The sequence below is a fragment of the Xiphophorus maculatus genome, chromosome 23, assembly GCF_002775205.1.
Source record: "Xiphophorus maculatus strain JP 163 A chromosome 23, X_maculatus-5.0-male, whole genome shotgun sequence".
Taxonomy (NCBI): domain Eukaryota; kingdom Metazoa; phylum Chordata; class Actinopteri; order Cyprinodontiformes; family Poeciliidae; genus Xiphophorus; species Xiphophorus maculatus.
In genome coordinates this window covers 8,913,054-8,938,973 of record NC_036465.1, presented here as the reverse complement: position 1 = coordinate 8,938,973, position 25,920 = coordinate 8,913,054, and the positions used below count along the sequence as shown (strand labels likewise).

The 25,920-nt window shown below is 35.3% G+C and overlaps 1 protein-coding gene across 4 annotated transcripts; it reads left to right on the top strand.

The window, feature by feature from the left end:
* Nucleotides 1–354: 354 nt before the first annotated feature.
* On the top strand, nucleotides 355–25,920 carry ocrl (OCRL, inositol polyphosphate-5-phosphatase). 4 transcript variants are annotated; one of them, XM_023328709.1, is made up of 24 exons: nucleotides 355–785; nucleotides 1,191–1,270; nucleotides 4,675–4,766; nucleotides 5,976–6,014; nucleotides 6,279–6,392; nucleotides 9,051–9,236; nucleotides 9,646–9,871; nucleotides 9,965–10,132; nucleotides 10,833–10,934; nucleotides 11,042–11,156; nucleotides 12,047–12,163; nucleotides 12,275–12,456; nucleotides 13,546–13,657; nucleotides 13,954–14,063; nucleotides 14,942–15,077; nucleotides 16,182–16,292; nucleotides 16,435–16,600; nucleotides 17,507–17,736; nucleotides 20,315–20,338; nucleotides 21,541–21,660; nucleotides 22,755–22,839; nucleotides 24,112–24,239; nucleotides 24,321–24,432; nucleotides 25,304–25,920. In XM_023328709.1, exons 1-24 carry the CDS (start codon nucleotides 744–746, stop codon nucleotides 25,426–25,428), a joined length of 2,922 nt encoding a protein of 973 aa, XP_023184477.1. In that variant the 5' UTR covers nucleotides 355–743; the 3' UTR covers nucleotides 25,429–25,920. The 4 variants fall into 4 exon arrangements, with proteins under 4 accessions (XP_023184477.1, XP_023184476.1, XP_023184479.1 ...); XM_023328708.1 differs by having other exon boundaries at nucleotides 9,962–10,132; XM_023328711.1 differs by lacking the exon at nucleotides 1,191–1,270 and having other exon boundaries at nucleotides 355–737; nucleotides 9,962–10,132.

The window sequence follows — 25,920 nt, the reverse complement described above, 5'->3', positions numbered from 1 at the left end:
CAGATACATGGGCCAAAATTATTAGTCAAAAATACTCACAGCCATAAAACAAATAAATAAAAATAAATTAAGGAAATAAATGAGTTTGATTTTTATTTATTTTTTGTGCTAAACAGATGTTTATTACAAAACCTAAAAACATAGTCAATAACTTTTACAAAAACATCTACGGCGCTGGGTAGCTATTTAGCCACCTAGCTAACTAGAGCAAACCAGTGGTTATCTAGCTGAATTTAGTTTTGTAAGATTTTTGAATAAAAGTGTTACTGGATACTCCGTGGCAGTAGGGGGCAGTATAGTATTTATTCCTGATCCACTTAATTCTGGAAGCTGGACTCCGTCCGTGTTGACGAAGGTGGGTGGAGGAGAGAGCCCACATAGCGATCTCTTTACTGGAGGAGCAGCAGCGTTTCTGCTCCCAACTGCCCGCTCACGCTATGTTGCCCGACCGGTTGGCCTCCTGACACCGAACGGGACGCGAGGACAGCGGGATAACATAACCGTATGTGACAGAGTTATGGACGCTAATCGAGATTTGTGGAGCTCTGCGGCTCGCTGAAACATTTGAGACTGCCCCCAGCTGCTGCCTAAGCAACGGCTAGCATTAGCCGCTGAAGACAAACAGCTGCCCGGAAGGAGGCCGCCGCGGCGCCGGGTTGGGATTTAACGTTCCTCGCCCCGACATTCCTGCCGATCCCACACAAAGCCAACCGCGAAGGGGTATTTATGTGTCCCGGGTAAGAATGGAGTCCACTTTGGGGATATCCAACGAGGAATGCTTGGCAATATCCTTTAAGTGATGTTTTCGTTTTATTTTTAGTTAGGGTTAGCCTAACCTTAGCTTTATGTATCTTGATAAGAACACAACCGACTTTTAATCCCCTGCTAACCATATGAAAATATAATGCTACTAACATTGACTAAACCTATTTATATGTCAGTAACTGTCATTATTTAATCTAATGCAGCTGCTTCCAAACTGCATCCCTCTGTCCTGTTTTCCTTCAGATTATTTTGACTCCTGTTTTCACTTTCTGTGGTTTCATTTTAACATCTATCTGCTGCCAGAATGAAACTAATCGATCAGTAAGCGCAGTGGGGTAATGATTGAGTTGAACAGGCCCTTTGTTGTGGTGTCCACGCTGCTCCCTCATCCTCCATCACATTGATTCCTTGATTGAGCTGCTCACACTGTGAAAGGTCAGGAGCTGAGGTCTGGCCAGAAGGAGCCCAGACTGCTGTCTCTAATTGAACGCAATGGAGAGTTTATGTAAGTATCAGATGTATAAAATCAGATTTTAGTGTTGCACAGCTGGTAAATCAATAGCAGATTGTGTTTGTGTTGTCAAGACATTTTTCTGTGCACTGATCATAATTTTCAGCTAATTTCTGAGCTTTGGCTTTGGCCTGCTGATGCTTATTTTTAACTGATTCTGTTGTCTCTTTAATAACTGTAATATGAGAAAACATAAAAACAACATTCAAAATATTTTTAAACAGCACATCTTTTGTTGAGTGAAGGAAGCCTCCTGCCACATTGTCGGGAATAAATAATTTTCAATTCACAAAGTTAAATACATTATACTGTATAGCTAATTGATTTTCTGCTCATAGCTAATGAAAAAAAGATCAGAATGCAACACTAGACCACTAAAAACATTTTTAAATACAAAAACATGGGCTAATAAATAACAAGTATGTTTCATAACTGCTTAAAAATTATTTTCAAAAGGTACTCATTCATACTCTTCTATTAAATGACTATGAAATGACTATTTTAGTGATTACGCAAACAGTAGTTTCTACGTGTTTTCTATTAGAAATGTTTCTGGAAAGCATCTAGCATTTAAAAACGGGATACATTTCAAAAGGACAAAGTTTACCAATGTTCCTATATTCTTTTCAGCCATCTTGACTTTAATTACTTGTCACTCAGTAAAAGCTTTCACACTGAAGAGTGTTGTTGAATATTAGCTCTTTGTTAAACATGGCACCATAATATTATTATTAAATATTGAGATTACTTCATATTTTCAGTTACTACCCTCTTTATCCATCATCACAAAGTTTCTGTCACTCTTTTTAAGCTTTATTGTCTTAGTGTAACCCTTCTTTGTTTGTCTCAAGTCCAGTAGGTTGACTTCACAACAGACACACTCAGGTTCACTGAATTTATTCTAACAAGATAGAAAATCACGTTGGTTTCTGTCCTTTTACATTAAATAAAATTCAACAAATAAACCTAAACAAATGACTGGGCAATGGCTCCCAATGAGCAGTTAACGGTTGTAAAATTAAACACAGCTAATTACGATAATAGTTAAAACAAAACAAGACAAAGTTACATATGAAACCTTTTATATTATTACATTTGTCTAAAAAAATATGTGTTAAAATATAATGTTTATAAAGGAAACAGAGGTGATCTCAATAAATACCACAGTTTCAGAAGGCAGCATAAAAAGGGGGAGGAGCTGTCAGTTATTGGTTGCTATGGTAACCACCAACGGTCAAGAGCAACGTAGCAAAAACGTATGTAGCAATAAACATCAGAACATCACAACTTTTTGACTAAACAAAAATAAAGTTCAGGAATAAATGAACAATTTTTGATAAACTTCACATCTACATTATTGTTGAAATAAAACAATGTTACTTTAGTACATATTGATTTTTGAGACGATGGTTGTTGTTCAGTATATTGTGCGGATCCGCGGGGCACAGAGTAATTTCTCAGTGCATTATTTACTGTAGGGTTTCAGTGTTTGGTGTTTTGCTTTTTTTTTGGATTGGCTGCCATGGAGCCTGAACGTATGTCATGTATGCAGAGTTGTGTATATAAGAAATGTCTCATCAGTCAACATCCAGCGCCCTGCTTTATAAACAAAGTATGGCTTTCAGCATGCAAACATGCAAGATAATCAAAGCACTGTAAGCAAGTGAACAATGTCACACTGACAGACAGGATGTGTTGTTGGAAAGCAAAGTTGATCCAGGTTTGATCAGAACTTCTTGGTTCCAGGATTTTTAGCTGAATGAGAAACTTTTTTGTTGCCACTGGATTGCAATTTAACAGGAAGTCATGCGGTAGATCATGTCTAGTGTCCGTTTGACAGCTCCAGGGTTTGCTTAGTGATAGTGGGAGCTGTGTGTCCAACCACCAGTATAGCTCCCAGTTAGTTCCACCATCATCCACCTCACCACAGATTATTCTGAATTCCTTCGCTTGGTCTTGGGCTGTAATGAGAGTCACACGGTCTCTAAGCCTCAGGCTGTTTAAACCATATTAACTCATCCAAGAAGCAGTTCTGATGGGCCAAATTAAACTATGACAGCTCAAATATAATATATACATTTTGTCATACCTTTATATAATAATAATAAGTTAATGATTATTTATTTTTTCACCATGAAAGTTGTCTGTTTATAGTAGAAAACTGTAAATGACTGCATACTTTTCTCTTCTTTGTACCAATCTGAGGGATTTAATTAAATTGTTTTCCTACAATACAGACAGTTTTGGTGGATTTTAAACTTCATTAATGGGGTTTTTATTGTGAAAACAATAGATAAAAATTCTCATCATGACAAGCAATGTATCATGATAAATAATAAACAATATAATAAATTCTTACTGCTAGCATATAAGCAAAAGGTTCAGAGGTATATCATAAATAAACAGAGGTTTCTCTTTTCTCTGTTCGTGTCATTTTTGGAAATATTCCTTCTTGCAAAAATCACCATAAATTGAAGGATTATTTTAAGATGACCTGGTTTTAAAACTAGAGCAATCAAGCTGTAAAGTAGGTTAATTAATTGGGATAAAAGGTTTCCAAACGTAATTATTTTATTCTCTAAGTGTTGCTCTATAAAGAGCAGACAGAGAGGTGATAATCATGTTAACTAAATTCTGTTAGCTTAGGTCATTGGCTGAAAATCCTAAAAACATAAAAAAAGAAGCACATTTCTCAAAAAAAAGTAATTGTTTAGCAGCAATGGGAGTACTCTAGCAGATTTTTCAGTGAATATATTGTGAAGTCATGGTATTTTACTCTGGGTTATGATATGACTGGATGCAACCCCTCTGCAGTAGATTTTTGGTTTGTAGTTTGTGATGTCTGAGGTTATCCCAGTTGATTCAGAGAACTCCCTGTGACGCATTTAGAAAGCCTGAATCATTTTTATTGTGAAGCGAAAGGGAAGTGTGGGTAGAGCGCTGATTCAATCCCAGTCAGTTATCGGTGAGTGTTTCCCTGCCAATATTAACATTCATCAAAGATCTGAATCCTTTTGTTTTAAAACTTTATAACTTATTACTTTTTAAACCCTGAATAATTCAGTTTTTCCCTCAGACTTGTCTTTATTAACTTTGAACGAAGAACAGAGCCAGCCTGCTTGTTATTTTTCCACCGTTGTTCGCTTATTCAGCTGATTTCACCTAACTGCAGTTTAGAGGATGAATTTGCATGAATGCATGCTCTCTTTTTAAATACTAAATTTGCATTTTGTTCCATTAATAACGATTAAAATCTTCCCAGCACACGCATCTTACTTGTGCTGAATGATTGAGGGTTAATTGCATTATGGGTTTTGTGATGGAAAAAGTAAATTACTGAATTCAGTAAAGCTGAATTCAGTAATTTCAACATCAGAATCTGTGCTGCTCTCATCTAGATTGGGCGTTTTGGCCACTCCTGATGCTGTCGTGTCTCGTCCAGTGGCCCAGTTATCCATACCTGTGAACCAGAAATTTGAAATTATACGAGGTATGTATCTTTTTTTCTTCTCAGCGTTGGACATTAAACATTTTTCTGCATATTCTGATCATTATTATTAAATATTCTGTAACTCTAAAATTGTTAAAGGATTCAGTAAAACGTGATGTTTAACGTATTAAACATTTTCACCCACAAGCTTTCTTATTGGGATTTGAGGTGTAGAAAAGTTGTGTGTGTGTATTTGTGAAGTGGAAAGGAAACAATACTTAGTTTCGCATACAGAAATGTGGTGTGCATTTTTATTCAGCCACAATTGAGCAAGTACTTTTACCGAGGCCTGTCACGATAACAAATTTTGCTGGACAATATATTTTTCCAGAAGTTATTGCGATGAAACTATAATGTTGTTTTGAGACCATTTTCATGAGATATAGTGATAATAATGACAAAGTAATGCAAGAAAATATTGTCAAAGATCAAGAAACTTTAAATTATAATTAACATTTAACACTGGAACTGGAAGACATTTTAAATATCCAAAATAAATAATAAACAAAATAGGAAATAAAATGAATTATGAAGTCACTGTAAACAAAATGATCCTTTAAAAAAAGGCTAGTTGAGACTAAAGCATCAAACTGAAGACCAATTTTGGTAAAGAGAGAAAGGGAAAACAATAAATCATGAAATCATTGAGATTGTTTTAATTTGTGATGCGATTAATTGACTTATTGATTATTGTGACAGGTTTTCTATGGTTATGAACTTTTCAAGTCTTGCCCAAGACTTTTGTGTTAGATTTAGGTCTGAACTTTGATTAGGTTCTCCTAGCACATGAATATTATTTTATCTAAATCATTCTATGAGACTCCATCTTGTTCGCAAATGTTCTCTGGCAGACCTCAACCCTTTAAATGCAACTAATTTAAATTGCTAATTAGGTTATTATGGAAGGTAATTGGTTGCACAGGATTTTAGAATAAAGGGGATGAATATAGATGCATGCCACACTTTTAAGGTTTTAATGTGAGAGAATGAAATAAAAACCATGTGTCATTTTTCTCTTGAACTTTTGGTTATAATGTGACAAGGTCACATCTCTGTAAAGTGAAAGTTAAACTTTCACTTTTTAATTTCCACTTCAAAGAGACATTTTAAAGTAAACTCAGACCGTTTCCCTCTGAATAACCTGCAGGTTCACTCCCACTGCCGACCTTTGAACTTTACCGTTTTCCTTTCTATCTTGTTTCCCTCCAGAAGCTGAAGAGGCTCTCCTGATTGACTTTTCTGACGATTGTGAGTACTTCTTGAGTTTAACTCCACACATCCAATCAGCTTGTTACAAGTTTCAGACTCATATTTGCAGAGTTTAGTTCTGCTCCCTTTCCCAGACGTATATTTTTAGAGAATGCTTGCAGCACAAAGCGGCTTTATTCAGCCGCAGAGTTGGGCCATAAGTTGCCAAAGCTCACTGAAGGAATGCTGATTTAGGTTGCTGTTGTGTTTCTAATGTGTTTGCAAAATCCAAACGTGTCTGACATGCAGGTGTTTTTTCCTCAGCGAGTATTACAGTACGAATCAGAGGAGAAAGGTCTCCAGAGCTGATGCTGGAGCTGCAGGACGATGAGCGGACTCAGACGTTCTTAACGCAGGTGAAAAGCGCTCAAGAGCAAGGTGAGGCTGCTTGAGTCAGAGAGGCGATTAATTATTGAGTCAGTCATCTAACATTTATTTACTAAGGGTGGATTTCGCCACGCTGCTCTGATCTCTGTTCTCTCCTCTTGTGCACACAAAGAAACACACCTCGAATTAAGACTTTAAATATGGACTTTTCCACTTCTGCTGCACTCAAACCAGAACTACACATCAGTATATACTAGACCTGTCGCAGTAAATCAATTAATGGCATAAAAAATAAATACAAGCTCAATGATTTCCATTTGCATGATTTACTGTTTTTCTCTTTCTACCAAAAACTGGTTGACAAAAGTTTTCAGTCTGGTGCTTTGGTCTAGACTAGCCTTTTTTTGTTGGATAATTTTGTTTACAGATACTTTATAATTCATTTTATTTATTATTTCTGTTGTTTTTGTTTATTTATTTTGGATATTTAAAATGTCTTCCAGTTTGAGTGTTAAATGTTCTTTATTGGTCTTTGAAAGAATCAACTTGAAAATTGTCTCAAAACAACAATATTATCATTTATTGCAATAATTTGTTGGATGATTTATCGTTTGACAATATTTGTTATTGTGACATGAACTTCAGTGGACAGAGTTATCACTACAAGGTGAATTATTCTGTCCTAACTTTGTGTTTATTTTCATGAGAAATAAAAAAATAACAGGAAGTCTAATGAGGAATCACTTATATGAAGTGTAATTTATGCTGGTGTTGAATGTTTTCATTAACTTTTACGAGGGAATATTTAAACTGATTTATTTTTATTTTAGATTATGTAGCCATAAAAATATTTGCATGTATTTTCTATTTCTATATCAATTTTCTATTGAAATATATATATATTTTATTTTTTTTCAGTGTTATGTCAATCAGTTTTATGTCTGATTTATGCTGGTAAATCCATCAATTCCATTTTAATTTAGTTTATTTTTTTTGCACCAATTCAGAATTATGCACGTCTCAAAGCACCTTACAAAAAAAACTGTCCAGTTATCCAGTTGAATTCATTCATCTACGTTCCAAATTGATCTTAATTACCATACAAGGCAGTTCAGTTCAGTTTATTGAAATGTTTTAAAACTCAGACATGCATCATTCACACATCCTGCACTGCCATTGCATTGAGTTGTTGACTTTGCAAAAATCCCTCATTCTGAGCAGGCATGCGGCAACAGTTTAGAGGAAAACTCGTCTTTAACAGGAAGTGAGTAGCTGCACTCTCTCCTGAATTAAAAGTTATGTGGCAATAACTCGCATAAGAGGTTAAATGAGTGTGAACACCACTTATATTGAGTTTATTGGAGTAATAAAATAATGTTCTCAGCGTTTGAAACAGTTTTGCAGGTCACACACAAGAAAATAATTTACGATTGGTTAAAAATGAGTGATTTAAGTAGTGGCTGCAGCAGCTGATGGAAATCATAACAAGGGAATTGTGAAAAAATCTTTGTGCTTGTTGTGTTCCAATCATGCACTGACAGATTACAATAATAGGAGACGGTATTGTTGTAAGTTAGGACAAAAAACACAAATTTTACGAGCAGCATGGTTGTCTAAATGCTGACCTAGCTGTTTCCTGACTTCTCCATCAGTAAGATTTTTAAATTCCTGTCCTGGTTGCTGCCTGTGACCAATTTCCTGGAGAGATAAAGATTTTCAAGGAGGGTTTTACATCAAGTTTCCTTCTTTAACCTGTTCATCCAGTTTGACCATTATATTTACTGTTTGCTTTACTGAAGAAAGCCACTATCCACAAGACCACAACAAACAACCCAAGCTACAAGCTATGGTTCAGACTCTTATAAAGTAAAAGAAAACTCACTTTATATATAGTTTGCCCTGTTTGGAACAACAACATTGCATGATCAGATTTATTAGTTTTTATTCATTTAACGTTATTCCTCTGATGAAATCACCCTGGATACAACATCATACATTTTAAACGTTTCTTGTCTTGGTTCCTCATTTTTTTCATGCTTCTGCTGCACCAAAACATTTAAGCCGTATGTGAGAACGCTGCATATTTCAGAAAAAAATGACAAGAATAAAACAAACAATAAAAGGTTTCTGATGACTAGGGCCGAGCTTTATGATTTTTTTCTTTTTTTTTTTGTTAAATCTGTTGTAGAAATTATGTGGGTTACTTGATGCATTCATTTAGGTCAGAGGTGTCTTAAATTTTTGCATTGTGCACTAAAATATTCCATCTCAAAGTGTTTGAGCGCTACAAGAATCATTCATTTTGAAAGATTTTTAAATAAAATTACCCTCCAAAAAGTTTTTTAACCTTCTGAACAAACTGAACTCACTTATATTTTAATTAAAATGTTCCAAATAGAATAATTGCAGTAGAAAATGTATCTGTAAATTGGTTGAAAAGGCTTATTAAAAGACAGCTGTACAGTTTCTTACATTTTTGGGTTTGTTTTTCATTTATTTGACGTTCAGAAAAAAATCTTTGAATTAAATTTTTTGGTATTTTCTTTCATTAAATGGTCATTTACAGACATCTGCTGAAACAGATGAAAGTTACTTTGGTATTTGCATTTCTTGAGGACGTCAGCTGTTTTTATATTTTAAATTAATGTTTTAAGAGATACATATTTGCTTATTTAAAATTTTTTCTGACTGTCTGTTTAATCTTTCCAGTTGCGTACAAGCTAAGTAAACCCAAAGCGATGGAGCCGCTCACTCCAGCGGCGCATCGAGGTCCGGTTCCGGTTCCACCACAGCGGGCCACAAAGACCGCCAACAGCAGCGGAGACCACCAGACCAGAACCTTCATAGCTCCGGTCTCCAACCTCAACAACGCAGCAGGAAATCATAATGCCACCGGTAAAAATCAGCTGGTTTAAAATGTTAAAGTTTGACATCTGAACTAAATCAAGGGAATTTTTTTTAGCCTGGTTTTAACCTTAATTAAAAAAAATATATATAAAAGAATATGATTGAATATTAAATTATTTAATATTATAATTACATTTAATATATAATATTTATTTACTATACTGAAGTTGCTTTATAAAGTTTTATGTGAATAAACTTTTACTTTCATGGTTTAAAGGGGCGGTATCATGTAAAACTGACTTTTTTTTAGCTTTAAGTTATGTTATAATGTTATTCCCTCATCAAACATACAATATTATATTTTAAATAATATTGTAATATTATTAAATATTTTAATATTTAATCTTAATTTTTCTTAATCCTGTTTTTAATCTTTCCTGAACATTTATTGGCTCAGAATATGGATTTGGAGAGGGCTTAAAGAACACCGTTAAAGTGGAGGAGAAGAAGAACCAGCAGAATCGGATCGTTGCGTCCAGAGAGCCGCCTCCTGTTCCCACTCTGCCTCCCCGAAAAGCCTCCTTCCCTCCGTCCAATCCTCTTCCTCCGCCTCCAATCCCAAAAGATTCGGCTGCAGCCTTTCAGGCCCGAGTCACCGCTCCTGTACCGAACACCAAACCAGAGTGAGTCCACCTGGAAAAAATGTGTAATTTATTTGAAATGTTTCTGTCTTTTAAGGATTTCAACTCTTTTTTTTATTTTTTATAATCCAGTAGTTTCAGGCCTACTGATTACACGGACAGGCCGACATCCTGGTGTGACAGTCCGTCTACCAACAGCATGAGGCAGGCCATGCTGTCCAGCGAGGCCGGGCAAAGAGAGTACCTCATTAAACACCGCCTGGGCAAAAAGGAGAAGGAGTATGTGGACGTCCAGCCCTTCAGGTGAGGAGGCCGCCTTCGAACAAATAGGAACGGATTCAGTCTCAAACCTTGTTCACACGCAGCCGAATCTTAATAAAAATGTATATTTTTATATAGATAAAAATATTTATGTATATTTATGTATAAAAATATTTATTTTTATGTATATTTGTGTGTAAAAATACACAAATATTTGGAAAAATAACATCATCTGGGTAGGTAAAAATAACATCAATGTTTGCAGATCCAGGTGATCCGACTTGTTGGGATGATGCTTGTGGTCTTTGTCGAGAAGAAACACAAGAAGCACAACTGATTGATCTAATCAGCTGCTGTGATTAGACCAACCACAGCAGCTGCTTTTGCTTGTTAATCTCAGCTGGAGGCTGACCTGACAAGGAGGAGGGCCTAATCCAAGAATAAATAAATAATACCATTAGCATAAATTTGTATCGATAACATTAATCATTTAGCAAATAAGTTAATCTAATACTTAATAGGCTCCAACATAATCTGTGAAAAGATGAATACTCTTGAATAAATGCACAGAGCTGACCAAAAACAACCAATCAGAGCCAGGAGGCGGGTCTTAGCGCTGCCAATCAACCTCTCATGTACACGCTGTTATATGTGCTAATTCTGTTTTAATTTAAAAAAGCAGGAGAAGTTAATTTTTGGATTTACCAAACAAACTTTTTTTTTTTTTTGTTTTTTTTCCCAGTTTCTTCATCGGAACCTGGAACGTGAACGGTCAGTCCCCAGACAGCAGCCTGGATCCCTGGCTCTGGTGCGACCCCGATCCTCCTGATATTTACGCCGTTGGGTCAGTAAGCAATAACGATTAAACTCTAGCCATCAAGCAACACAATTATAAACTCGATTAGGAAGTGCTAACAACTGGGATATTAATGACTTTATTTTTGATTGTAGTTTTCAAGAACTGGACCTGAGCACTGAGGCGTTTTTCTACTTGGAGTCGTCCAAAGAGCAGGTCTGGATCGAAGCCGTGGAGAGGAGCCTGAATAGAAAAGGCAACTACAAAAAGGTGAGTAAAGGGTTAATCATCAAAGATGAAGTGTTAATGCTATGAAAACCTTATTCTTATTTTTCTGTTCAGGAAGATAAAAAATTTATTTTGTACCAAAAATTCAGACAAGCAATATAATCTGTCATTGAATTAACACTTATTGACCTTAAAATGTGATTTAAATTTAAATGTACTCAATTACATTTACTTGAGTGACTTTTTTTGAAAAAATGTTCGAGTTTGTAGATCTAAAACGTAAAAAGGATTTTGCTTTTTTAAGAGAAAACTTTTATTTTTCAATTTCTTTTGGGCTGTGTTGAGCAAATTTATTGTCAGTTATAAGAATAACTGAGACCCAATGTCAAAACGCCTCGCTTTATTTAGCCGATCTCAATAAATTATAGTCAAATCAGACGCAGCGAAGTTGGCTTTTAAGTAAAAGTCTCTGGATAAATGTGGATCTACTTATTATAAAACTTTGGTTGTAAAAAGATGAATACTTTGTGTTCTACTTAATTTTTTCCGTTGCAAAAAAATCATGTCGGTAATAATTTTGCGCCAATTAAAAATAAAAACCTTAAAAAATAAATATTTCTCTTGAACTGGATTTGGGGCCACAAAAAAATCAGTCAAAGGGCCACCGATGGCCCCCGAACCACACTTTGGACACCCCTGCACTTTGGACACCTTTTATAGAAGTGAGGTTATTTTCCTGTGAACAATCTGTGCTGTAGATTTACATTAAGTGTGTGTTTCTTTAAAAAATGGTTGAGCTGACAGAAAATCCTTCAAAATTGAACCTAGAATTTTGAAATATGTAGGAACTTTGTAAGTAAACAAAAACGGAGTTAAAAATCTAAGCTTATTCTGAGAAATTTGTATAATAGTTTTTAAAATAATTTCTGCAGATCCGGGTGATCCGACTTGTTGGGATGATGCTTGTGGTCTTTGTCAAGAAGAAACACAAGAATCACATCAAGGAAGTGGCTGCAGAGCACGTTGGGACGGGAATTATGGGAAAAATGGTTAGTTTACACTGAATCTTCTGCCCTCTAATAAACAAAATATGTACTGAGTATTTGAAACTGCTGCAATTTCCTTCATCAGCCTGAAGGCCTTTTAATTCGATGTTTTAGGGGAACAAAGGAGGCGTCGCTGTCAGGTTTGTTTTCCACAACACCAGCTTCTGCATCGTTAACTGCCACCTGGCGGCTCATGTTGAAGACTTTGAACGCCGCAATCAGGACTACAGAGACATCTGTGCCCGAATGACCTTCCACCTCCTGGACTACCCGCCACTGAGCATCGTCAAACACGAGTGAGTCCCACCAACACGTCCTCGTTTTGTTTCAGTTCTGACTTTACAGAACGCGTGGGCACTTTGAAGTCAGACGCTTGATGTTTTGCTCCAGACGCGCGTCAGGCGGGTCAACGTCGCTCTAGGCAGTGTTGAGAGGAGACTCTTTAGCAACGTGTCCTTCAAACTCTTCCACCGTTTCTTTAACGTGATTCACCATTTTTGCTGGACTGATTTGGATAGCTCAAATGCGGGGAAATATTTTCAAATAATAAAAGTTATAACTTGCCCGACATTCCAACTTCCTCGCTGATCCTCATCACACCAAAGTCCTTTTTGTTCCTGTGTCTCTACTGTAGTCATAACTTCATTGGTCGTAGATTATAGTACGAGAACAAAAGGCGACAATTTATCCAAATTAGGTTTTTTTCTCCTGAGATTACGTCAGAAAATGCACGTCCTGGTTGACGCTTTGCGTCGAGCGACAAAAGATCAGATTGTTCAAGTCCAGTGTCAGATGAGTGAAACGCTTCAGATCGCCCACAACGCGCCTCCACATAGACTTTGAATGTAAACCAGACGCGCCTGACGCTCAAAACGCATTTGGTGTGAACGCACCATTATGCTCAGTCCTGCATATGCGGAGCTCCTTTTTTTCCTCTCGTCACTTTAAATCCAAATAAGCTGCTGCCGGACCACGCCCCCCAACTCAACGTTTACACTTGCTTGAAAAGAGCTGCAAACAGATGCGCAATTATTCAAATTTGAAAAGCAGAAGTGGAGTCTCCTGCACAGCCAATAAGAAAGCACAGAGTGGTTTCTGGATCTAAAGTCAACAACAAAACACATTTCTTTCCAGCAGCCATTGTACAGTGTATACAGCGGTAAAACCAAACGCCCTTGAGTTCAGTTTAGGTTGCTAGGTAACAGCGCTAAGGTTGCTAGGTAACTGCTCCATGCCCATTGAATGTTAATTAACATTCTGGAGGTTTTTGAAACATTTTCCACACACCAAAAATCATTAATTTACTGCCAAAAAAACCAAATGGCCAGGTCATATTTACCGTTGAGTTGACCATGCGTGTCTGAAAGCTGCTGGTTTTGTTCCAGTGTGGTGATCTGGCTTGGAGACCTGAACTACCGCCTCTTCCTGAACGATGCAGCAGAAGTCAAACATCTCATTGCTGAGAACAGGCTAAAGAAGCTGCAGGAGTATGACCAGGTAATAAACTGAGGCAGCATTAATACGAATAAAAAAACCCCCCAGCTCTACTTATATGTCTGTTAGGTTATGCAAGGCAAAGGTTTTATGCCTTTTTTGTTTGTGGATTGAGTTTCTAAACAGAATAAGCTCAATAGCACTTTGTAGCAAATATCTAACAGTTTTACAGAAGTTATAGGAAATGGGTTGATGTTAATGGGCAGAATTATCAGATTTTTGTAGGTTTTATTCCTTTGAGTTTGGTTAAGAAAGAAGATTTTGTTTCCCAAATTAAATAAAACTGTTTCCATGTGCAGCTGAACGTTCAGAGACAAACCAAAAGAGCCTTCACCGACTTCTTAGAGGGAGATATCAACTTCATTCCCACATACAAGTACGACACTAAAACGGATCGATGGGACTCCAGGTACGTCTTGTTTCATCAGATCTTCTTTTCTGCTTCCCAATTTCTGTTTTCAGAAATAAAACCAGCATTACAAATATATTTTTATTGCCTTTATTTGTGTCTGAGCACTTAATGTATGTTGTGTTCAGGTCAGTCTGGGCTGATCAAGTAACAAAAAAACTTTTTTTATTAGAAAATTATTCAAATTTAATTTTAAACTTTTAAATAAGATAAGGATGTTATTTTGTAAAATGCAATAAAATACTAAAATATTTCTAACATGTAAAACCTTTGATCCTTTTTACTTGACTTTAATCAATACAGTTTTAATTGGTTATTTTTTATTAACCAGTTAATAATTGAATAGTATAGGATGTTTATTAGGAGGAGATTTTTTAAATTAATTTTTACATAATTCGATTGAACCTACAGTTAAGGTTCTTTGGTTTGTCTTAAATGTTAAATGTCTTTATTTTTTAAAATATTTTTAGCTTAATTACTGCTGTGAGTAATTCAGCTAAAACTAATTAAGTTCTGAAATTAACCATTTTTGATTCTGTATTCTCCAGTTAACAATTAATCGATTACTACATTAGTCAGCAATTATTTCAACAATCAATTAATCATGATTAATCGTGTCTGCCCTAACTGTATGTGAAGAAATGGTAGGAATAAAAGCGACTATTAGTTGGATGTTTGTAAATTTGAATCCGATGGCAGATTAAACTTAAGTTTTTCACTTTCCTTCCTGATTTAATTTCTACAAATTTTCCTCACGGTTCACTTTCCACTGGCTGAAACGTTTTGCTGCCCTAATGCTGCGGCAGCAGTTCTTTTCTCGAGTACTTTCTGTATTTTCCACTCATGTTTTCCTCTCAAACTTTATCTGCTTCCTGCAGCGGGAAGTGCCGAATCCCTGCCTGGTGCGATAGGATTCTTTGGCGGGGCAGCAGCGTCACGCAACTCAAATACCGAAGCCACATGGAAATGAAAACGAGCGACCACAAGCCCGTCAGCTCGCTCTTCAAAATTGGGGTAAGACATGGAGGAGTGTCAAATATCAGGTTTAAAGGTCCAGATCAGGAAGTGATGAAAAAATAACTTCAAAACATTTGTTTGTAGCTTCCAAGCAGAAGAAAGAAATGCAGACATTTTTTCTTTCTTTGTGATCATAAACGTCTCTAATTTTTGACTGCAGAACATAAGGAGCTCTCTAACTTAGTTCTTTTATGCCACAAAAAACAAAATGTGTTGTTTTTTTCCCACACAAGACTTAAAAATAAAAGAGTAAACTGGATATGGCAACAAACTTTAAGATCAAAACAAGTTAGGTAAAACTTAAAGATATCAAAACAAATAGAATAGAAACAGTTTATTGTATCGCATTGTTTAGATGCGGTACATGTAAAGCTGCCTGACTTTAGAGCTTCATAAAATTTGTTTTAGTTTTTCAAAATTCTGTTTTACTTGTGCTTTTTTATTCTTTAAAGGAATCCTTTTTGTTTTTTTTTTACCCCTCCAGGGGGTCTTTTGTGGGCTCTAGTGTCCCTTATATGAAAGTAGGCTGACAGGAAACGGGGAAGACATGCGGCAAATATTGCCGGGTCCGGGAGTCGAACCCGCGAGGGCCTCTTCGAGGACACAAGGCCTCCAAACATGGGTCACGCTGTCCCCTTCGCCACCACAGCACGCCCAGGAATCCACATTTTTGATAACATAAACACATTTTAACCCCAATAAAGTCGTCATATAAAGTCAAACTTTTCTGTAGTTTTATAGAAAATAGTTTAAATGTTTTGAGATTTGAAGTACAAGTCTAGAAATCAAGCTGCCAGTTATTAGTAACTGTTTTTTGTTTTAGCTAATGTGGAAGTAAAAGAAAATTTTTTTGTGGAAAATAAAAACATTTCAGATATAAACTAAAATTTCAACCATATTGCAATGTGTGCAGTAAAGTTGGGAGTTTTTTAAAACTTTTTATTTAAAACTTTCTCTAAAACATGATAACGTGATTTATTTTAAAAGAATCATCTGTTTTGGCTTAGAAAGCTACACTAGGCACGCATCTCATGCTGCTGAGGATCTTTGCTAAAATGCTAGGCTAATTTAGATTAATGTTGATGTTTGTTTGTGCAACAGGTGAAAGTCGTGGATGAGCTTCGCCAGAAAAAAGTGTTTGAAGACATCGTTCGCGCCATGGACCGCATGGAGAACGACTGCCTTCCTTCTGTGTCTCTCAGCAGGATAGATGTAATAAAGCTCAACTTTTTTTATGATAAACTCACATATTTACAAATAAATGGGCAAATTTGTGGTAAAGATACCAACTGCAATCCTCTGTAAAGCTGGGATTAATGTGCTTTTTGCTGGATTTCTCTTCGTCGTGTTGCAGTTTACGTTTAAGGACGTCAAGTTCAGGCAGCTGCAGAAGGAGCGCTTCCTGATTAAAAACGACGGCCAGGTACCGTGTCACTTTGCCTTCATCCCCAAACCAAACGACCCAAACTATTGCAAACCGTGGCTGCGTGCCGAACCCAGCGACGGATTCTTGGAGCCAAGTAAGATTTATTTTTTCCTTTTCTTTTAATTGGTGTTTTTACAGGTGCTTGAAATCCTTGAAAATGTTTTTCAAGATAAGAAAAGTAGTGGATATTATAAAACTCTGGAGTTTTATAATAAAGTGAAACCAGATGTTTTCATACACCTAATAAAAAGACACATATAGATATTTATTTCTCTCTATTTGAAGTTAAATCAGACTAAACTTTTCTTGTTTTATGTAAGTTAGATTTACAAAAATTATTTCTATTTGCTAAATGCCAGAAAACATGGCAAGAACATTTTGTAGAGATTGAATTTTTAATTTTTTTTGTGTTTCAGCATTTAATGTGAGCAGGAAGGTTATTTACCTTAACATGATTTGTTGTGATTGATTCAATGTAATAAATATTTATTATTCCTCATTTCTAGTTGACTTATTGAGATGTGTGATTAAAATATAGCTTGCTTTATCTTTTATATGTTAAATTATTGAAATTGGGAATTTTTTTGTTAAATTTGTGCTTTGTTCTTGGATAAACCAGGTGTATAAAAACATTAAATTATGGTATATTTTAGTTTATTTTGTTCCTGTAGAAGGTACAATACCTTCTACAGCAGTTAATAACTAGACTTTATTAACAACAGTAATAAATTTATACAGTCATGAACTGAAACTATAATTTTTTTAGTTCATTTTTATTGTTTTTATCTGCAAAAAGTTGAAAACTTACCTTGAAAATGCTTGAATTTTACTGTGATAAAATTTCACAAACTCTTTACTGAGCCGCAGTTTATGCATTAAATGTTCTTTATATTGTCAGCATTAGTAGCAAAAGCAAAAACCACATTAATATAAGAGACAACTCCTCGTTTCCTAAGAGATAACTGTTTTCTTTTGGACTTCTTCTGTGTTCTCTGAGCAGGTGAGACCCTGGAAATCTATCTGGAGGTGTATGTAAGTAAAGACTCTGTTACGCTGCTAAACTCTGGACAAGACTCTATTTATGATATCCTGGTGCTCCATTTGGACCGCGGCAAAGACTACTTCATCACCATCTCTGGGAACTACCTGTCCAGCTGCTTTGGCACCTCACTGGAGACTCTGTGTCGCATCAGGAAGCCGGTCAGAGAGGTCGCCAACCTCATCGACCTGGTGAGGAAAAACATAACGGCTGTTAGTAGCCAACTGTGTTTCATTTATTTTGGGTTGGACCTCATTTATATAATCAGAATGTTGTGACCAGAACTTGACCTGCAAGAACAACAAATCTTAACAAGTAGTTTCTAGTGAAAATATCTCCGTTCATTTGAGATAAGACAAAACTAACTTACAAGTAACTTTTCAGCGAGATACAAAAGCTTGTTTTTAAAAAAATAATTATTTTAATATTGATGAAGAAGTGCTTGATCTAGTGACAGATTATTTCACATATAATTGAAAAAATGTGAAAAAATTTGCCATTAAAACAAGAACTTTTTATCAGTATTAAAGAATCATTAACTTAAACCAAGCGTCTATATCAGGGATGTCCAAACTGCGGCCTGAGGGCCATTTGTGGCCCTTGGATTAATTTTGTGTGGCCCCTTACTGCAATTCAAGAACGGCACAAATTTGGCCATCCAACACTTTTTGTAATTTTTTAGGATGATATTTTCCATGGCAAGTTTATATCTTCTTAAACAATTTAGATATTAAGTTCAACACAAATATTTTTCCTTGAGTTAACCTATTATTATTATTATTATTATTATTATTATTATTATTATTATTATTATGTTACTAGTTGTGCCACAAACATCTTTGTCACACCCATTCATTACATTTGGCTAAATACAGCAAAGCTTGTAAAGGAAAATTCTCACTATCATTGCTGGCAATAAACTAAAAACATTTTATAGACTAAAAATGGAAAATTCCAAAAAAGTCCATAAAGTTAAATAATTGTAAACATTAAGGGAAACATAAAATATTACATGTTTTATTTATTGTTGTGAATGTAAAGGAGAAATAATTCACAATAATATTTTTTATTTGTTTTAAATTGGGGGAGAAAAAAAAATTGACTTGAAGATTTTAGTCCTCGGTGTAAAAGTTTGGACACTTTTAAGTTTTGTCTACTTTTATGTGTACTAAGAAATTGTATGTCAAAAACACAAAATATTACTACGTCTTTTTGCTCTAACAGTGCAAATATGTTGAAATAAGACAAAAATAAATTACAAGAAAGAGAAATAATCTGCCAATGGAACTGGTACTGTTTCTGTTAAGTATTTATTGACTTAAAACAACAAAACACAAAAAAGAGGCACATCGACAAACCGATGTCAGACCGATCAGTAAAATCTACTTTGTAATTTGTGTGTAGGAAATTGTCTTAGGTTTTGTCTGTAAAGAATGATGAGAAGAATGAATGTGGAGCAGGCAGCGAAGCTCTCTTTTGAGCTAAAAGACGAGGGAGACCCACAGCCTGAGTCTGAAGCAGACAGCGAGGATTCTGATGACGACGTAGCGGTTCAGTCATTCGTTTTAGAAAGTGAGAGAGATGTAGATGGGTATCAGGAAGAAGATGAGGCAGGCACAGACATAGCTATGCGGAGATCCAAACTCAGAAGTAGGCGGCGCTGCGCAACTGCACAGTCTAGTTCTCAGTGGCCTGAAGCTGAGCCACTCCCCCGCTGTGATCCCTGGAAGACAGAGGAGGACGCTGACAGTGTAATAATTTTTATTATCCTGTGTAACCTCTGATCCTTCGTAAATAATTGTACAAATATAGATAAGAAACTTCCAGGACTTCAATTTATTTGGCAAAGTTATATATTTTTTAGAATCTTGTTTTGATGTTTTGTAAGTATTTGTACACAAATGACTGAATTACCTATGTACATTTTATTGATAATAGTCTTCTAAACATGAGTTGTTTGCTATATTTGTACATATTGATTTTGAAATTTATAGTATACTTTAGTATTCTAAACCATAAAAAACATTTCTTATTCATATTTGTGGGTTTCACTCTGAAAAAATAAACGTTTTTTTTACTCCAATTTAATCTTTTTGTGTGATTTTAGGCCCAAAATGCAATATCAGTATATCCAAATAAGTGTATATTGACAAAGGTAAGGTTGTCCTGAAAAAAATGATACCACATAAGGCAATATTAATGGTTTCTATTAAGAAATATAAAGGTAAAATCAAAATTTAGTCAAAAACGACCATTTATATTATGGACTCCAGAGGGTAAATTAAAGCGCACTAACATGTCTGCACTACTAGACCAAAGCTACTTGGTAATATTTTGTTTTTACAGAGTGTGAACGTGTGAGGGCTCATTTCTTCCCTCAGGCTAAATTCAGTCACCAGTCGGTTTATATTTAGGAACATAAAATGTCCCAACTTGTGTATTTCTGTTTGTGAACAAGGAAGTAGCAGAAACATTGTACAAGATCTCTTAAAAAAAAAAAAATCAAGGAAACTTTGACTTTGTTCATTTCTTGTCTCATCATCTCTTCCTGTATATTTTCCACCTTATCTGATCAAACTTTGGAATAAACTCCTGAATTTCCACTTTAACAGCCAGATTTCACCACTTGATTGATGATATTAAAACATTTATGCGAGAGCGTTTGATTTTTATTTATTTTTTTCCTGCTTTTACACATCTCCTTTGTGTGTTTTCTCTCCTGCTCTTGCTCGTTTCTTTGCTGTGGTTGCGGGCTGGCTTCTTGCTCAGGGAGAGGACAGCGGTACAGAGAAGGTAAATAATTAACAGAAACCAATAATCTGATACAAAGAGGTCCATCAGTCCAGATACGAGTCGATTATTCCCTTTACGCCACATTATCGACATCCTGCTGGCAGAGTTCAGTAGTAACTAGTTACTCAATTACATTTACCTCAGTAACTTTTTTAATAAATTACTTGTAGGAGTATTTTTACTTTTACTTTAGTAACTTTATTATGAAGTATCTCTACCCATTGAATGAAAAACAAACATGTTTTAACCAAAAATAGTTTTTTTGGTTTTTATTGAAAAACAATTTATTTTGCCCGATTTTGTTATTTTTTGTTTGTTATATGAATTATTATCACTTTGTCTGGTGAGCTGTTGTTACCGCTGTACAATGGCTGCTGGAAACGACGAGTGTTTTGTTGTTGACTTACCATCCACGAACCACTTGCTGCATTCTTTTTGGTTGTGCAGGCTGCTCCACTTCTGCTTTTCAAAGATGTTCAGTTGTATAATTGCGCATGTGTTTGCATCCATTTCCACGTGCGAGTTTAAAACGTTGAGTTTGTTGCCGTTGTTAGGATTTAAAGTGACAGGAACCCTAAAACGCCTCATTATGAAAGGAGATCAAAATAGTACGACATTAAAATCTCATTATCTAAGGATGCTTTTGTGCAAAAAATGTAATGAACACGTTTTGTTTAACTTATCCTAACCTGTTCAAGGACCCATAATAGGTCAGCTTTGAATATTATATCGTAAAACTAGATAAATATTAACTTCCTGTCAGCTTTGGAGTTCAGTGTTATCAAACATGAGCAACAGCTTTGTAATTTAGTTTTAGGTTTTATCTTTGTTATCCATTAAACTGTAGGAGAAACGGGGAAAACGTCTCCAGTGAATGTTCGACTCATGTTTAATCTCCTTTCAAAGCTTTGGAGCACACAAGATTAAAAGTGATTTGAAGACGCAATCTTAAAGTTTTAGTTGTTGCTGGTCTGTGCTTCATTAGTTTAATCGTTTTTATTATCCTCTCTGTTTCCCCCTGATTTATGAGCCGTACTGGTTATTTTTGGACCTGGGATCCATTTGCAGAAACAAAAATAACATTTGCCGCTTTGTGAAATGTCTCCCCTTCAAATTATCAAATTATCTGCTTTCTTGTTGAAATGTTTCTCTGAAAATAACATTTTTCTTGATAGAAATTGTCAATTTTTTTTGCTACTCAGGAAAAGTCGATGGTGAATTTGATGTTTGCGGATGGAGGAAGTTCTGACGACGTACCTCTGAAAATCCCCAAAGAGGTTTGGATCCTGGTCAACCACCTCTTCACCAAGTCCTGCGATCAGGTACGACGACACGTCCAGATTATTTAACCACAGTTTCTTATTCTGATTAAAACACATGACTTTATGAAATAACTTCCACAATAAAGAGAAAGCTGTGGTTTCTCTAAAGAAAAGGAAAGTTTGATGAAGTGTCATCAGATCAGTTTAAGTGAAATAAAATCCTTTTTATTTTATTTAAGTCACTTTTTCTGTTAGTTGTCTGATCACTGACATGAAGAAGTTTAAATTTTAAGATGAAGTTAGGCTTTGATTAATCGTATAAATGGAGTTTTGTTGTAATTTAGAGATTCTAGATTATGACAGATTATTGGGGACAGACAAGGATTTTATTATTTTATTTGAAATTCTGAGAATAGTCATATTTTCAGAATGAAAACCCAATATTGCCAGAAGGCCGGAAAATTACAAGAAAAAAGTTGCTTCAATGAGAGCAAAACTTGTAGATTTACAGACGTGATCAGCTTGTGCAGTTTGTTTTGTCCCATTTGCAAAAAAAATATGTAACTTTACAAGGCACTCAACATTTATTATGTTTATTTTTCATGTAGGAGATATAAAATGACTACATTTCACAAATATTACAACTTTATTCTTGTAATATTCTGACTTTTTTCTCTTTATGACAATTTGCAAAATTTTACAACTTTGTTTTTCTTATCATTACGACTTTAGTCTCAACTTTTTGTCACTTTATTCTCATATTATTATGACTTTATTCTCATTGTAATGAGACTTTTTGTCATCCAAATTTATTCTGGTCTTATTTTGACTCAATGTTTGACTTTATTCTCATAATATTCTGACTTCATTTTCATTTTATTCAGATTTTTTTCTCTTATTATTATGACATTAACTTTTTGTCAAACTACTTGTATTATTCCAACTTTCTCGTCTTGTGTTATTCTCATGACGTTTCATCATACTAATTTATTCTAATTTATGAGTTTATTTTATCTCAACTTATTGTCGTACGGCTTTTTTCTCGCCATATTCTGACTTTATTCCTGTAATTTCTAAGATTTTTTCTTCGCCAGGCTCGAATACTTGGTGCCATTAGATGATCTGGTGTTTGAGTCGTTATGTTTTGCTTGCAGGAGGATTTATTCCAGACTCCAGGCCTGCAGGAGGAGCTCCAGAGCATCATTGACTGCCTGGACACCAGCATCCCAGAGTCTCTACGTATCCTTGACATTATTTTATTAAAAATCAGGTTTATTTTTTTAAAGTTGCAATTATAAGATCGAATTATCCTTTCCAACCACATCATCTACAACATGCTCCAGATGTTAATGAAGGTTATCCTCACATTAGCTTATGAAATATGATACATTTTAGGTTGATTAAAGTTAAAAGGTCAGAGGATAAACCCAGTTTTCATGCAGTAACATTTAGTCATTGAGATGCAGGAGAATTGGTGGTTCGGCTTCAGAGATTTCAGCAAAACCCAGCAGAGCTTAGTGGAGCGTTTAAAGAGCAGCCAGGAACGCTAAAAAAAATCTTATTAAACTCAAAACCTGCAGTTTTGATGTTGGATTGGAAAGAAATATGGAAATATTTACACTTTAATCCAGTTTACATATATATATAATTTATCTGTAATTCAATATTAGATATAGACTTGCAACTAACGATTGTTTTAGTTATCAATTAATCTATCAGTTACTCTGACAATCAATTGATTGGATTAAAAATTCACATTCTACAAATTTGTTTATAATATAATATATAGACAAAAAAATTCTAATTAACAAATATTTCAATTAAGGAATAATTTTATTGTCTAAGATGTATTATTTTGGTGAACTTTTGATCGTTTGTAACAAAGAATGAATCTTCAGCTAAAAAGTATACTTTTAACATCAACATGTGAAACGTTCCTGTTGGTCTGATTTGTTTATTTTTTGGGTTAACCAATTAATAAATGGTTAGCAAAAGGAGTTTAATAGGAGATTAAACTCCTTTTTTTTTTTTTTTTTTTTTTTTTTTACTGAATTTGAACAGGTTGAAGATAAAAATGCCACTAACTAAGTAATCCCGTAAATACGTCTTGGGCAGAACATATTTACAGACCAAGCTTTTTATTTTTTCTAAAATGGAAAATATTTGTATTTTTTACACAGTTTTGGCTTAATTATTGCTCTGATTATGTTCTTTTTGCAAATTGACTTTTTTGAGTCTGTGTACTCCAGTTGACGATTATTCGACTACTAAATTAGTTGACTTCAGTTAACAATTAATCTCTATTAATCATTTCAATCTTATGTTAAACCTCGACTGAAATGCAGCCATTCTGATAAACTTTGACTTTTAGGTGCAATTTTGAAAAAATACTTAACTGTAAAAACTGTTTAAGTAGAAAATGAACCGATGTGTGCAGAAACGCATTTTGAACTCGGTTGTTCTTTGTGTAAACTCTACTGGACTCCAGTTTCTCCGTAACTTGTGGTCCAGCTGGTTGTAACCACTCGGTAGCCGAAGCTCTGCTGATCTTCCTGGAGGCCTTGCCGGAGCCGGTGGTTTGCTACGAACTCTACCAACGGTGCCTTGACAGCTCTCACGACAGCCGCCTCTGCAAGCAGGTAGACGGCCGCCAGATGGTTCTGTTTCTGAAACACAAAGCGAAGTGATGAATCTGCAGTAAACATCTCTGACGTTCACAGCTGGTCTCACAGCTTTCCCGGCCGCATCGAAACGTGTTTCGATACTTGATGTCTTTCCTGAAGGAACTGCTGAAGCACTCGAACAACAACAACCTAACAGCAAACCTCATCGGTAAGACACTGACAAACAAAAAGAACCGAAGAAAGAACAAATGAATTAATACGCAAAAATAAAAGTGAACGAACAAAAAGAACCGAAGAAAGAACAAACGAGTTAATACGCAAAAATAAAAATGGATAAATATTTATAAATTAACAAGTAAATAAATCAAAACAAGGAAATAAAGAACAAAAATATGCGAGACATGAGGGAGAATAAATCAGTTAACAAGAATCTTAAAGGAAATCAACAAATGAATAAAATTAAGACATTCAGTAGATTGATGCCACTTTTTGTTTGTCTGTAATGTTTGTTTTGTATGATTAATACATTTAAAAAAGGGAACTGAAAAAAATTTGTGAATGAAAATGTAAAAAAATTAAAAATGAACATAATGCATGAAAGTAAAAAAAACAAGAATAAATAGAAATCTACAAACTAACCAAAATTACCAAGAATAATTTGAAATTCGCAAATTAAATTAAGCTGAATGGAGAAAAAAATCTAACTAAAATTAACACCAAGAGTGAATGACTTAATTAAAAATAAAATAAACAATAACATTTTATTTTGTGAGAATCAAGTTCATTAAAAAATTATTGAGGTCAAATGAATAAAAGTGAATAAACAAAAGTGAATGAGTGGAAGTTGACAAAAATATAAGCAGTACGAAATAAGGAATTAATTTAAACAAAGGAAAAGGAGGTAGTGAGAGTAAAAATATTAATTCTAAATAAGAAAAATAATGAGATTTAACTGAACAAATAAGGACTCCTGGAATATATAATATAAATATTGAGATTGAATGAAAAATAATAATAATAATAGACATGACTTACTGTAACGATAATAAACATTAATATGGACGGTTTTGTGTTTTCAGCTACTCTCTTCGCCAGCCTCCTCATCCGACCGCCGCCCAACATGGCCAGCAGGCAGTCGGGTCATGACCGACAGAAAGCCATCAACTTCATCTTGGGGTTCCTCATGTCTGCAGACGACGACTAACCAACGGGTCGACGGCCCGACCCACCAACGGGTCGACGGCCCGACCCACCAACGGGTCGACGGCCCGACCCACCGGGTCACCGACCCGCTCTTTATTTCACCAAACCGCTCACCAACTCGGCCATCACAGGCTGCAGAGACGTCACTTTGACCTCAGCAGGCGTCGCGTTTTCCATGTGGGAAGAGTTTGAACTGGCTCACTTTTTAACGACTTAAAGGATGGAGACTGGCCCTCGCCGTCTGCCGACTCTTTACGGGAAGACACTCATGCCAAAAAACAGTGAGTGGACAAACTGTGCAAACACTATCCAGAGAGACCCACGCTAAACACAGGAGTGCTACTATGAGGAGTGGCGGTAAATAATACTGTTGATCATTTAGTCTGAAATGTACGGGAGAAGATTAGGGTCACCAAGAAAATTTAAAATTCTAATTAACTCAGAATTTTGACCTTTTTTTAATTTTTTTTAAGAATTCTGACTTTCTTTCTGA